Source organism: Echeneis naucrates, chromosome 24 (assembly GCF_900963305.1).
Source record: "Echeneis naucrates chromosome 24, fEcheNa1.1, whole genome shotgun sequence".
Taxonomy (NCBI): domain Eukaryota; kingdom Metazoa; phylum Chordata; class Actinopteri; order Carangiformes; family Echeneidae; genus Echeneis; species Echeneis naucrates.
In genome coordinates, this window is record NC_042534.1 from 2,395,281 (window position 1) to 2,410,004 (window position 14,724).

Consider the following 14,724-nt stretch of genomic DNA (forward strand, 5'->3'; position numbering starts at 1 on the left):
ACTATGTTGTCCATTACTTTTATGTCACTGACAGAATTAATGATCAGATTGAAGAGAGCGAAGATCTCCAGTGTGATCTCAGCTCCACCATTCAGACACCAACCTTGTAAAAGAGAATCGACGTGTTGAGACGGCTGAAATGAAACCGCATCATCGGTCCAAATCATCTGAAAGTACGTTCAGGCGTGGTCCGGATTGGAGTCAGGCTGGAGTCATACATCTTTACAAGATCAGAAAAATTATTTCAACTCAGCCTCTCCAACAATGACTCATGAAATCTGTTGGACTTGGAAACTGGAAAATATTTGATGCCTTACAGCGAGCCCAGGCATGAAAGATTTTTCCGTACACTGATTTATTTGCGGTGGCTAACCACAATATCAAGATGGACAGCCACATATTGATTTTCTACTTTGTCATTTCTGGTCGCGCTGCTCTGCGCTCCACCTGGACTGAGACTGCAAAAACACCACACACTGTACGCACACAAACACACACAGTAGAGCTCCAGAGACCAGACAATGTCAGCCAAATGAAGCTGGCTCAAGCTGAAATCAACTATGTAAACACAAGAAAAGCTATTTCCTCAAACCTCATGTTGCACAAAGTTAACTGATGTCAGGTCACCACAAATCTTTAAATGTAGGTGACAGCAAGCACACGCAGCAGACGCACAATCATGGTCTTGGTGGTAACGCAGTCTCATTGCCCTGAAGCTCTTTTTAACAAAAAATAAAGTCTGGCAGTCAGACTATCTTTTTTTTTTTTTTTTTGCTCGTATACAGAAATGCACACATTCGATAGATTGTACGATAGATTTTCAAGCAGAGAGGAAAAGTCAGGAGGAAAAGCGATGAGACGGAGGAGGGCACTGAAGCGGTTTGGCCCAAAACATATATTCTTATAGATACATATCTCCATCCATCCACACTAATGAATTGAAGGAATGCTTCCTAACATAATGCTGGAGCAGCAGGAGAGTCACCTTCTGGTCCTGTGACATTTCTTTTATGGAGATGGAATGCCTTTTCTGTTTTTTCCAGGTTCCTGCTTTGGTACCGCAGAATTAAAACCACCGCTGTTGTTCCATTTCCTCATTTCACAGCTGGCCAGGTGATGGCTATAGATGTGAGAGGGTGAATAATAAAGAGTTAGGAGACTGCAGGAGAGGACTCAACAGGATGCACAAGAATGTCTTCAAATGCGAACCGTAATTCACAGCAGCATCAATCCGGAATGACGCACTTTGGTTTCTAGGCCAATTCTTTGGATGTGTATTTGTTGCACAAACACCCTCAGCCCTCCCCCAGGTTTTTACGTCTCGGTTTAAAAGCTGAGTGAGCTGATGTGAAGCAACACATGATCCAAGAACGTGGCTGGATAAAGGCTCCGATTCCCTCCATTATCATTCTCCTGACTTTCTTGCATCTTAAGCCTGATCTCACCCAAGCTTCTTCAGGCTGGATCACAGAGTCTTAAAGTTCATTCTTCACTTTGGGAATAGTATTTTACAGAACTGGTGTCATCGAAGCCTTTTGAAAACTCACAGGAATGTTTTTTTTTTTTTTTTTTTAAGTTTCTTACCCTTGAAAGTTGAGGTAGAAAACTTATCCTCCAGTGGCAGCGACAGAATGGCGTGCTTTTATGTCTTCATGGTAGATGTTATGAAGCAGGATGAAATGTGGGCTTTAATTCATTAAACTCTATGAGCTTAGACTCCTATAAACCAAATAAACTGCATCATATCACGTCTATCAGAGGCGGACCATACCGGCCGATCTCTTTATTTAATATAATGAAAGCTCAATATCAGCAGTCAGACATCGCTGTAAACCCGACATAATCTCCAAAAAGTCCTCTAGTTCTAGGTCACCTTTTATATTTAATTAAAATTTCCGGTCCAGTTTGCAAAGAGATTTACTGAATGTTTTTCTCAGTACTTGTGTTTGTGTTGTATAAAGCTTTACTCATCAGCAGAGACTTTATCAAAGGACAGTTTGATGATGGAGAGTTAGAAACACAGCATTCAAACACACTCACACTTTCTACCCAGCCGGTTTTAAATGTGAGTCTTCAGGCTCCTCCCTGTTTGAAAAGTGAAGCCAGCTGAGATCACGAGAAAACAGATGACAGTAGAAATCCAATACCGTCTTACAGTAGATAGTCTCTGCAAATTGGGGTTAAAGCCAGCTGAGGCGTCTGTGCAGTTATATGTTCGAGCCGCCGCTGTTTATTTTTTACAATATTGCAGTATTGCATGTAACCGACGAGGAGGTCATAAACTAAACTGTCTTTTATAGCTCTGAGCTTGTTATGAGAGTTATTACATCCCATGTGAGAGAAGAAGAGATGTAGAGCAGCTCTGGAAACTGGGCCAGTCAAACAGAACTGGGCTGGGCTCCATCAGATGGACTAATACAGCTGTTGTTATGTTTGTTACGCTCGCAGTGACTGGAACAACAATGGCTTTCCATCAAAGCAGCAGAGCTGAGTGTCCCTCAGCACCTCACACAGATTCATTCAGCACAAAATGGATTTTTCAGGGTTTACCAGCTTTAATGCATCATTTCAATCAAAGGTCGGCCACCTTAAGCTGTTAATGCGAGCGAGGACAGTGGGAGGAAATTTCTTTCAAATTCCCCCTCACCTGTCTGGCACCGGTGCTGTTTGCTGGTTTATGCCTGCTGCAGTCTCTTCAGGTGGACAAATGTTTGTGGTTATTTTTTACACCTGATTCTATAGAACCCAACATAATATATACTTCGCCTCTGTCATACAGTGGTTATGCATTAAGCATGGTCTGGTTTCCAAAGTGCTTTTAAAAGAGCTCTCAATCCTTTAAAATGTGATTTTTTTCGGTTTGCCACAGTCTCTCCATAGAATCAACTTTATTCATACCTTACACTGAAACGTAATTGCAGTGTAATTTCCTTCCACTGTTTGCTGACTGTTTACTGGGCTGTAAATATTGAATTTTAGCACAGGATGACACATCAAATATTTATTTCCTTCACCATACTCACCAGAATTTGAATTACAAATTCAAAATGTTTATGTGCTTTGCAGCAGAGAGCTAACTCGGTAACATCACTTATGAAGAAAGAGGTCAATTTTCTCAACAGCATTATTTATTCCTTTCAGAAATGCATGATGTGCTTTAAGTGAATTCTCAGAGCGTCGTATAGAACAACAGCTGTGTTCAAACAACGGTGTGAAAAGGTGTTCATTTTCCATCAGGCTCCAGGCAGAAGTAATGTCAGATTAATAATATCCCAGATACAACCTCGCCCACCGTCTCCAGCATTATAGTGTTATACTTTGTGTTTGTTTGGTTTACACAGCAGCTTTGTTCTTCTTAACGGGGATTTTCTGTTTCTCACACCAGGGCTGTAGGAGCAGAGGCGAGTTGGAAAGGTGTCTCTCTACCTTCTCCCATCTCGCCCCTGCCAAGAGAAGGGATTTGTGGTTCATCGCAGGGTTTACAAAGAGATCGAAAGAAATGGATAGTCAGATCAGGTCTGAGGTGAAGAAATAATTGTTGGGAGCAACTGGAACAATAAAACACATTTATATTGTTAATTCATCATTAGTTCAGTCCAGTTGTTGTTTCATTCAGCGTCTGAGTCGGTGTGAAAGCGAACAAACAAACACACAGCTTCCAGTTTAATCAGGGTCTGCGGTGATGGTTTTTTTTCCGTTGCCTGACCCTGATCCCCGTCTCGCCACTTGCCGCCTGATGCTGCGGTGGTCCTCCCTGTGTTTGGCTGACTTGATTAAATCCATGGTGTAATGGGAAACAAATTATGGCTTGTGCAGCATGATGAGTTGAAGGGGGATAATTAGTATGTTCATCCACCTCTTTGAAGAGATGTGTATATGTGTGTGTCTGTGTGTGTTTGTGTGTATGGCACCTCTCCCAAACCGCACTCCTTCTCCTCCCCCTTTTTCTCATTTGTTGGATATCTCCCCTGCTTGTGCTTCTTTTGTGTTTGTGTGTGTGTGGTTTATGGCCGTGTGTTCCCATGTGGTTAGTGCAGTGCCGACATCCTGCTGTGTTTCACAGTGTAGTGAATTGTTAATATGTATTCATGAGTAGTTACTGGAGGCATCACCCACCAGAGTCATCAGTCCTCGGCCTGGAAGTAATTTGTCAGTTGCTCTAATGATACAGCACACACACAGACACACACCCTGTTGCTAAGTCTTCTGTCCTTGTCGCGCCTGCCAGGGTTTCCACACATGGCCAGAGAGTTGATGCCAGCGTCATTGTCGCTACAAGCAGCGTCAGCTCAGAGGGCGAGGGCGGGGTCGGGCTCATGGCACAAAGTCACCAACAAAGAGTAGATCAGCTGCTAAAGCCGAGTGTTTGAAAAGGCAAAACAGCACATAATCACGCTCATGACAGGTGGCGTTCATTTAATTACAGCTTAAAGTCATGCTTTTACCTCAGGCTTTATCCAGTACGAGTGGCTCAAAGTACAGCAGAGATTTCATTTGTCTTCAGCGTTAGTTTAATAAAAAGTAGGTATCGAGGTTTTCTGATGAATGGCTGCTCTAAAATAACTCGTGTTATAAAAAATTGATATAAAGTATCACACCAATTCAAACGGTCAGACGGTGACATCATTTACTGAAATGCACAGAAACTGTAAGACTGCAGTGTCTGAATTTCCTCCGAGCTTCTTTGTGTTTGTTTTTCTTTTTCATGAATCTCTCTCTCTCTCTCTCTCCTCGTCAGTGGGATTGGTAGAAACTGGCCGTGGGCGTCCGGCGGCAGCAGCATCCTGGCAGAGTACGGTACCCTGCACCTGGAGTTCATGCACCTCAGCAAGCTCTCTGGGAATCCTGAGTTTGCTCAGAAGGTAACAGAAACAGAGGAGACAAGAAAATATAACCTCTTTTCACAGTTTGTGGCTGCTGGTACGGATTTCCACTCAAACTTTTGAAGTGCCTTTGCGGGGGCAGGAGGATTTCGAGAGCTTCTTCCCTGGAATAAAAAAATGACTCAGCATCGACTCCACTTTTCTCCTCTTTAAGCTGATTCCCCATTCAGATCACATTTCACACTTTCTGGTTTCCATATGAACACTTGTGGTGCTATAACAGTTGATTTTTTTTCTTAATAATTAGGTCATGAATATCCGAAAGGTCCTAAACCGCCTGGACAAACCTCAGGGGCTGTATCCCAACTACCTGAACCCCAACAGCGGCCAGTGGGGCCAACGTAAGTCCACTGTTTTCCCCTGTTTGCCGAACACTTAAATGTCTGAGCTGGAACTGGTCCGTTACCTCGGGATCAGTTCTGATACTGGTTACTGTACTGCTGCTGCTGTTATTGTCTTCATATGGAAATACATTTACATTTACCTCATACAGTGCAGCAGAAATGCAGCCGGTGTGCAGCCGAAGGGTCAACATTTCATATTGTGTCCATCAGGGCTGCTGCCTCGGGGCTGTCGTTGTCAAACTACCTGTTTGCATTTTTGGAGGCATATTTCAGACACAAAAGCAAAACCGGGTTCACAGTTTTCTGCTGCAGAACAAAGATGAAGTTGACAGTTAACAGATGGTAATTTCATGCCTAACTACAGCGTGATTAGGCTGAAAACCTCGGGGTTAATGGTAACCCGGACTTTGTGTCCAATATCAGAAGCATTCATGAAATTGGCATTTATCACTTGAACAATGTCAGCGAGGTTTGACCTTTTCTCCCCGAGATGACATGCAAATTACTACTTGTCCAAATCACTGCAGTGCAGCTTGTGCTGATCCCTCAAAGAAAAGTATTCTACACCTGTAATTTGTTCTGACAAAAGACAGGCACGTCTCCTTCTCTTATAGTAATCACCGTTGGGTCTCCAGCTCAGATTCTGAGTTTTGAAAGGCACCCATTATTTTTTAAATTGTTCACAGACTTGCCTCCTATTATTTTAAATTAATTATCCCTTTCTACCAAAGAGCTCGCACACCTACTGACTTGTTTACAACTAAACTACGATCCATGACTGAAACCCCCGATCGATATAAAACTCTTTTCATCATCGGTGTTATCACTCACTGCTTAAACTAAATTTCCCACAATTTGGGTCATATAATGGGCATGGTAATGAAATGCCTCCTTAGTTTTCATCTTGTCCGACTGATTTTTATTCATTATTCTGTGGAAAAGCAGATTGAGTTACTGATCTCGGTATGAAAAGCGTTTTGTATGAATTAGTGTTGCTCTTTGACAGCAGCGTCTCTTAAAAGGTGCAGAGCGCTTTCTGTGGTAGATAGATCTGTGCTGTCAGTGTTTAAGCTGCGATGCAGGATGGCAGCTGTATCCTTCCCCCTCTTCTTCCTCAAATCTCCCTCCTTCGCATCCATTTTTATCCCTGTTGACTCACTTTACCTCACTGCAACCCACCATTAGTGTTTGTCGCTGTCGATTCCTCCGTTCCTCCGTGTGTGCTCCTCAGCTCTCGTCTTTTAATGTCAGTGTGTGCGCGTACATCTGCTGACGCTCTTGTGTTTCTGACGTGCTGCGCTAACAAGGTATAATTTCAAATCCATTATCGAACTTTTTAAACTGTGCAGCTGAACAGATAATGATGATAGTGACAGTGAGGCTGGAGGTGTGCAGAAGAACGGTGAGTTTCAGAAGGAGTGATGGACAATAAGGGCGATGTAAGGTGTAGTTTGGGAGGAGGCAGAGGCAGTTGAAGTCTTTCCTAATACCAGCTGTCAAGAGTTGGAAAAACTGTCATCACAGCAGTTACAATAAAAATGACATTAACAAGTGAAGCCATTTCTCAGAGCAACTCTGAGATTTTTGTCCACAAGAGATCAGAATCCGGACTTTGGAGCAAATTCACAGTGACACAGCTCCTGTGTCAAACTATGAACAACATGAGTCCGCCTTGTTTCTGCATCAGGATTAAAAACAGCCACAGGAACAGTTCATACGCCCCACGCTGAGGTACCCTCGCTATCTTTTGGCATTTGATTTTATATTTCATGGAAAGAAATGAAGTCCAACTGTCCATCAGCCTCTTCAGTGAAGTCATGTTTAATTTGTTCATCTGATATTTGTCCAATTTTGAGTGACACTCTTGGAAAAATATTTGTGAATCTTCAGACAGCATTTTGACCAAAAGCACCCTGAAACTGTGCAGCAACAGGAACTAACCACAACATCCTGCTGTGTTTTCATTTCAACCAACCAAGAACTGTGAAGATGAGGAAAATTAGACTGGTAATGGATTCAAATTGGCTTTGTGTGCCTACAAAACAGCAGCGAATCATCATCTTCATTTTAATTGATTGTTGTGTGACTGACGCAGCTGAGCCAGCCAGAAAACACCTCAGAAAACGACGTCATGCAGCATCAGCGGAGGTTATTCTTTTCCTGCTTCCAGCTGCTGGGCAGACATTTTACATTTGAAATGAAAGGAACTTAATTATTTTCATGCTTCATTATCAGCACAGCAGTTTTATCATGTTGAAGTTCAGGCCTTTCACTGTTCCACGAAAAATTAAGCCATAGTTCTCGTAAACAGCACAAGAAAAGTGTGGTCTGTCTTTTTCTTTAATTACTGTTTAACCACTGATATTCTTCTCAGGATCTCAGTCTGGGTTTGTTCTTGATGTCTCTGACAGTTAAACACACAGAAGCCCCACTGGCCTGCTTATCTTTTCTTATCAGCTGCACTGAAATATTGAATAAAACGACTGAAAGCCCATCCACAGTTCTAACTGTTGGCATTTATCTGACACTCTTAACCAGGCCCAGTACCTGTGTTTTCATCCCAGCATTTTATGCAAATTGTGACATATTCAATTTGTAATACTGAATAGAAAAGAGAAAGAAAGGAGAAAAAAAAAAAAAACTCCCTAAAAGCGCTTTTATGTTCATCTTAGTCGGAGAGGGTTTTTTCATGGAGAACAAAATTATGCAATAGTGATGGGAATGCATTTGTTGAATAAATTATATCCTGGGGATGTTTGCAGCCTGATGTTGTCTGGAAAAGGTCTCTCCACCACCTCCGCTGCAGCACTCCCCCTTTCCCTTTCATACACGGCAGAAATAAGAGCAAGTCCTGTTTTGGAGGATTGTGTTAGAAGCAAAGAGCTGTTGTGTTACCACATGTGAGTCAAAGTCCTCTTCCACTGTCTGCTTGTAATCATGTTTGAAAAACACATCGGTGCATAAGTTTGAAATCATGTTTTCTGACTTTAGTTATGATCTGCTTTAAGTCGTCTCCCTCTCCGGTTCTGCATTGAGCGCGGACACACGGGTACTTTTTATCGGCTTGTGACCGAACACGTCGTCACTGCTGGCCTCTTTTTCTTTCTCACATCAAGGTGATTGCGGCTGACATTTAATCTCTGCATTCAACAAACAAGGCTGGACTCTGTTAATGACACTCACATATGGATGAGCTGTCGCTGACAATCAGCGGGGCAAATACAAGTGGACCGATCTGGATCCTCTCACACACACAGACACAGAATAACATGCTGTTATTTATCAGCAGCTGGAGGTATTTTCCTGGATGATCTACGGATGATGTGAGTAATCTGCGTTCATCTGTGCGGCAGATCACGTGTCTGTTGGCGGCCTGGGCGACAGTTTCTACGAGTACCTGCTCAAAGCCTGGCTGATGTCTGACAAGACTGATGAGGAAGGAAAGAAGATGTACTACGATGCCCTGCAGGTATCTAACACACACACACACACACACACACACACACACACACACACACGCTTGTACTTCTACCTTGAACCAGAACCAAAGCCTGATTCAAATAATTGGCATTTAAAGAGTGAGGACAGGCAAAAATGTCTCCACTTTCTCAGAACGTCCTCCAATCTGTCCCAATTATGTCGCATTTACCAGCGAACGCAGCCACACTCTTACCCAGCATGCAGCTCTTCAGTCAGCACTGAGATGACTGTGAAACACAAAGCTTGTGTAGAGTCATTCGAGCTGACAACAGTTCATCTCCAGAGAAACACAAAAATCAATCGCTGGTACCCTGATAAGCAACGAATCATCAGTGATTTATCGGGGAAAAACTCCAAACGCGCGCTGCCTCCGCCTGTTGTTTGCGTTTCTCTGTTTCTGTGACAGTAAACTGAATATTTGTAGCTTTTGTTCTGCAGCACAAAACAAAGCTGATTTTTTTTCGAGACATTTTGTCTTCCAAAGTGACACGATTAATGAAAATAAGCCTTCACACGTTAGCATCTCCGTTCTGCCTCTGCCTGAAGTGCTGCATAAAATATTAATCACCTCAGTGAACACCGTGTGGAATATTTTTCTATATGTTTGAGCGCAGCAGGTGAAATGGTGAAAAGTCATATCCAATTTTAAAGGTGTGTTACATCCCAGTGGAGCAGGATATTGTTTATTAGATTTTGTTGAGTTTAAAAAGTTCTATATTGCTTTTAAAGTATATTTTCTGAGCAATAACAAGAATATCAGGTTTTTGAATGCTGTTGTTCTCCTTTTAATTAGAAACTCAGCCCAGGAGTGACCCTCAGGCAATAAACTTTGTTTAACCAGAGATGAACTTCTTTAGTCTGATCAACGAAACAGATAAACTTTTAATATAGAATATATAAAGATTTGATGAGTTTTCATTCAGTCTGTTAGCGCGTGGTTGGAGCAGAAGTCACAATTTCTCACCTATCTGCGGGTCCCTAAATGCACCATCTGTGAATGTTGTACAACACCTTCGTCGCCTCAGCCACGGCGTTACGCAGCAGTAATTTCCAATCTGTTGCACTTCTCAGCACCGACAACTGTGGCCTTCTGCACAGCTTAATGACCGACAGTGATGTTACTTTTCAATTTCAAAATCAATTTATCAGCATACGAAAGCTTGCGTCTCGCCTCTTGGAGATTATGGGTGAATGGTGCAGGAGTGACGCCTCCTGTTTGTTGAATAAATGTAATCGCGGTGTGAACACGCCGGTTGGCTTTCCTCTGACAGGAGTCATAATAAGTGCCTGTCGAATATTGGACAACTAATGTGGTGCATTTTCTTTAACATGGCAATTTCAGATGATGTGCTCCATCACGTTGACTATTTTCATGCCAAAATTCATGATATTTAAAGATCCGTGAATGATTTGAACCCAACGGCCTGGTTGTGATATTGAACAGAAGAGCGGACGACAAATAGCACACGTTTGTTTAAAAAGACAAGACAGCCAGCAGACGAGTGAAGTCGCACAAACAGCAGACCTCCTAAAGAGAACATATCGAATCTCACAGTGGAGCAGACGCACTGTCAGATGAAATTGTGCCGACAAGAAATATGTTACTGTAACACACACCAGGGAGCAAAAATAAAACATGCCGAGTAAAATACAGAATTGAACTCACAGAGTAACTTTACCCATAATCCCTCTGGATCTTCAAGGATGATGCATTTGACAAAGAGGAGGATGGGAGGAAGGCGGCGCAGGGTGAATATCTGAGCCACAGCGGGGAAAGGAAACGATAACAGCGGTGTCCGTCCTCCTCTGTCTGCCTCTGTAAAATCTGGGCCGAGTTAAAGGTTCAGCCCAAAAATAGATGGCAGCTGGTGAGTGAGAGGATCATGGATGGACACAAAGAAGATGTAGATGTCTGTTAACTGCTCGCTGTTTGGAGCTGATGTTGGGTTGTAGCTTAAACCAAGTGCCAATAAATTCCATTTCACAAGTGATCAAACTCCCGCTTAGTACAAAAGGATGAAATTCACCTCAGAGGTCAAAATAGTTGTGCCAGGCGGTAAAGCTGAACATTTTAATATAAGTGCTTTTTTTTTTGGCACTTCGGGGTTGGCTTCACATTTCCAATTGGGAAAAATTCTGAGGGGGAAAAAGACATTCACTTCATAAACATGGACCTCGAATCGGCCTTTTAATGAGAGGAGGATTGTTGAAATTCATTAAAATGGTTGTCTAATCTGTGTTCACACCCTGAAAACTCTGTGTGCGTCCCAGGCCATCGAGACCAACCTGATGAGGAAGTCCAGCAATGGGCTGACCTACATAGCGGAGTGGAAGGGCGGGCTGCTGGAGCATAAGATGGGTCACCTGACCTGTTTCGCCGGCGGTATGATCGCTCTGGGTGCCGACGGGGCGCCCAGCGACAAGACAGGCCACCAGATGGAGCAAGCCGCCGAGATCGCCCGGACCTGTCATGAGTCCTACGCCAGGACCGGTAAACTCGGAATGAGATTTTCACCATTCATATCAAGTTTATTCAGTTATTTTACTGTACAGATCCGTGAAAACGTTACAAAGGGAAGGTTAAGTCGTATTATAATCAGCACCTTGTGTCGGCGTTTGCATGTTTTCATTTTTCATATCTTTAATCAAATAATTGCATTTCTCTCCCTGAATCTAATCCATACCGAAGTCGCATCACCTCCAGCAGTGAAATGTGGACGAGTCCGACCTGAATTCTTCACATGCATGACTGAAATGTGTTGATTAAAAACAAACTGTCCCTCATCTTTTATTTTCTTTATCCTGATCCGTAGCGTTGAAGCTCGGCCCGGAGGCGTTTCGTTTCGACGGCGGCGTGGAGGCCATCGCCACCCGCCAGAATGAAAAGTATTTCATCCTCCGTCCGGAAGTCATTGAGACCTACATGTACATGTGGAGGTTCACCCACGACCCCAAATACAGAGAGTGGGGCTGGGAGGCCGTTCAGGTAAAACACGCCTGCATTGTGTGGAATGCTCCATTTAAGTTTGGACAACATTAAAATAAAAATGAGGAACTAACATTGAAATTGTTTTTGTCCTGCTCTTCAAAAACAACAAACAGTCAGAAGGAACGCTAACAGAGGGTCGATTTACTTCACTTTCATTTTTATATTTAGCAAATAATCCACCCAAAGGTTTTAAGGACATAAATAGTGTGATTGATGTTGTCACTCAGAGATGTTGTTCTCTCTTCAGGCCTTGGAGCAGCATTGTAAAGTAGAAGGAGGCTACAGCGGCATCAGAGACGTCTACGCTTCAACTCCAAACCACGACGACGTGCAGCAGAGCTTTTACTTGGCAGAGACACTCAAGTAAGACACAAGAACCTTCACACACACGCACACACACACACACTTAACTTTTGTCTGCTTCTGATGGTGCTGTCAGTGCGTTTTATGGAGGAGCTGGAGCTCTGCATCCCCCAGACTGACAGAGGTGCCAAATCACAAACACAAAACACAAATCACAATGTTGTCACTCATTCTGACGAAGCTCCAGAGAATAAGTGAGGTCACTTAACTGCTCGGAGAGTTTTGTAACTCTGCAGAGCAGAAGAGTTTTAGAATAATGATAATCCTGATTTTCAGGGCTTTAATGGTCTGACAGTGAATCGGGACTAAACTCATCTCAGTACGATGCCGCCGCTGTGAGACTTTGTGGTCAGATATTATCCTCGTTCGACGAATGCTGTTTTTTTTTTTTTTTCAGCGGCGGTTCATGATCCTTTCAGGTTTTGAAGAAAAATCATACATCAAATCTTGTGTTCTTTTGTTTTGTTAGGAAAAGATGCACGACTGCCCCTCAACGTGTAATTGAGGTTCACATAATGACAAACTCTTGGTTGTTTTGTTTTTTTTCCCATTTGAAGTATTTTTGGGGCGTTTATTCGACGGCAGGCAGCGAAGAGCGGGCTCAAACTGTGGACATTGCAGTTACATGGTATTTACACTCCTCTGCTGCCCGGACGCCCCAACATTGTTTTATATATTTAGTTATTCTTTATTTGTATAGCCACAGGGAGAAAAGGACAGAGGTTGATTCAGCAAAAGGCCACAGCTCAGACTCAAACTGCTGTGGTCCAAAGGTGAACTACTGCGGCTCCTGACCTCGTTTTATTTCCAGAGAAACCCAGACGCTCTGCTCCAGATGTAAAAGGATAATGTTATATTACTTGTGGTCAGATGTTCCGCCGCTATAAACATGTGGGCTCACATCCTTGATACGAACAGATGGATGAAAAGCTCCACGTTTGTTCTGCCTCCAGAGGACAATATGTTTCATCTACTGTATGTAACACAACAATACAGCAATAAGAGAGCGGAGGGGCCGCAGGGACACACACTCCGCTTTATAAAACCGTTTGTTCACAGTGAAAATGCTGTGGGGAAGTTCAGCTCAGCGCCGTTTTTTAAAATGATATTATAAACCATAAAATCAGGCGGAGCGGTTTCTTTACTGCAGACTTCTGACCCGTCGATGCTCAGGTCAAAATCACATATTGTGGCTTTAAAACAGCTTGATCAGATTTTATTTCTGTTTATGGTCAAGCAGAAACTATTGAGCTTACCCTGTGAAGACACTGAGAAGTAAAGCGTCTTATTTCTGGAAGCCACACATTTGGGCCTATTTTTATATTTGCAGATCGCTGAAGCAGTCTTTTCAACTTTTTAAAATAAATTCCAACTAAGTGCTGTCGCATTGTTAGACCTTACATAAAGAAAGTCAGAAACTGTGAAAAACACCACGTCCCAACACACCGCAGGCAGTTACTACTTCTCACTTCCTCTTAATAGTCACTTTATAGTTTTACTTAACAGCCCTGTCGTGTGTGTCTGACTTTATTGTAATGTGTGTGTGTGGCCACAACGGCTCGTTAAACGTGTCGTCAGCCGCACAGTGTGTGTGTGTGTGGTGACGAACAGGGTTTCCCTCCTCAGATGACTCTCCATCTGTGTTCACCAAGGACAGCCTGTTGTGTACACTCGTGTGTTTTAGGTGTGTGTTTGTAGCTCAGTGAGTGTGTGTCTGCCCACGTGGAGGAGAAGACAACAGAAAAAGTTTAGCTTTAAATTGGACTAATCGTCTGATGTGTCCAGGAGAAGTGAAACCTGCCTGTTAATTATATATTATTATTATTACATGTAGTTTTAAAAACTGAGCCGGACCCACGAGTTTAACTGAACCGGACTCACGAGTTTAACTGAACCGGACTCACGAGTTTAACTGAGCCGGACTCACGAGTTTAACTGAGCCGGACCCACGAGTTTAACTGAACCGGACTCACGAGTTTAACTGAACCGGACCCACGAGTTTAGAGCCGGACCCACGAGTTTAACTGAACCGGACTCACGAGTTTAACTGAGCCGGACTCACAAGTTCACCGTCACCTCAGATTTGGGCCTCCATGCTCGTCTTCCTCTCAAATTTCTCATTTTATCATTGTTTTTTTTTTTTACTTCCATTAAAATCTTTATGGCCTCTCCCACATCCTCCATCTCTCCCCACCAGCACTCAACTCCTCCCTTCTTCTTCTTCTCCTGTCATTTTTTCCCACCGCAGCAGACAGCTATTGACGGGAAGTCAAGGTTCAGCTGATGGAGCCTGAGGAGGGCGAGGCGCCTTTTTATAGTCTGTAAATTTTACGTCTGTCCCCGATTAACACGCTCAGAGGAAGACATCTTGATTCTGCGTGTCTGCCGATCAATATGTGGAAATCTTCTTTAATGAGCTCGGTACCAAAAAGTCCCAGTAACATCCAGCTTTAATGTGAGATAGGACTTGTTTTGTTTGTTTTTTTTACATAGAAATAAATTTTACAAGGAAGTCGGACAAATAAAGACAATGAAAATGTCTCGTTAGCATCTTCTCATATCAAATGTTCCACAGAAGATTTGAGGAAAAATATGAGTCATTGATGAACAGCCGGTCAGAAGCACGATAATGATCTCATCCGTCATCTCACATGAAATCAGAGAC

The 14,724-nt window shown here is 43.0% G+C and overlaps 1 protein-coding gene across 1 annotated transcript in view; it reads left to right on the plus strand.

Moving 5' to 3' along the window:
• The window catches only part of man1a1 (mannosidase, alpha, class 1A, member 1), a 98,624-nt gene that overhangs the window by 81,608 nt on the left and 2,292 nt on the right, over positions 1 to 14,724 (plus strand). The window contains exons 6-11 of the mRNA XM_029496920.1: positions 4,739 to 4,862; positions 5,131 to 5,224; positions 8,581 to 8,696; positions 10,979 to 11,198; positions 11,521 to 11,693; positions 11,944 to 12,059. Coding sequence (XP_029352780.1) covers positions 4,739 to 4,862; positions 5,131 to 5,224; positions 8,581 to 8,696; positions 10,979 to 11,198; positions 11,521 to 11,693; positions 11,944 to 12,059 — 843 coding nt within the window. The remainder of the gene's footprint in view (positions 1 to 4,738; positions 4,863 to 5,130; positions 5,225 to 8,580; positions 8,697 to 10,978; positions 11,199 to 11,520; positions 11,694 to 11,943; positions 12,060 to 14,724) is intronic.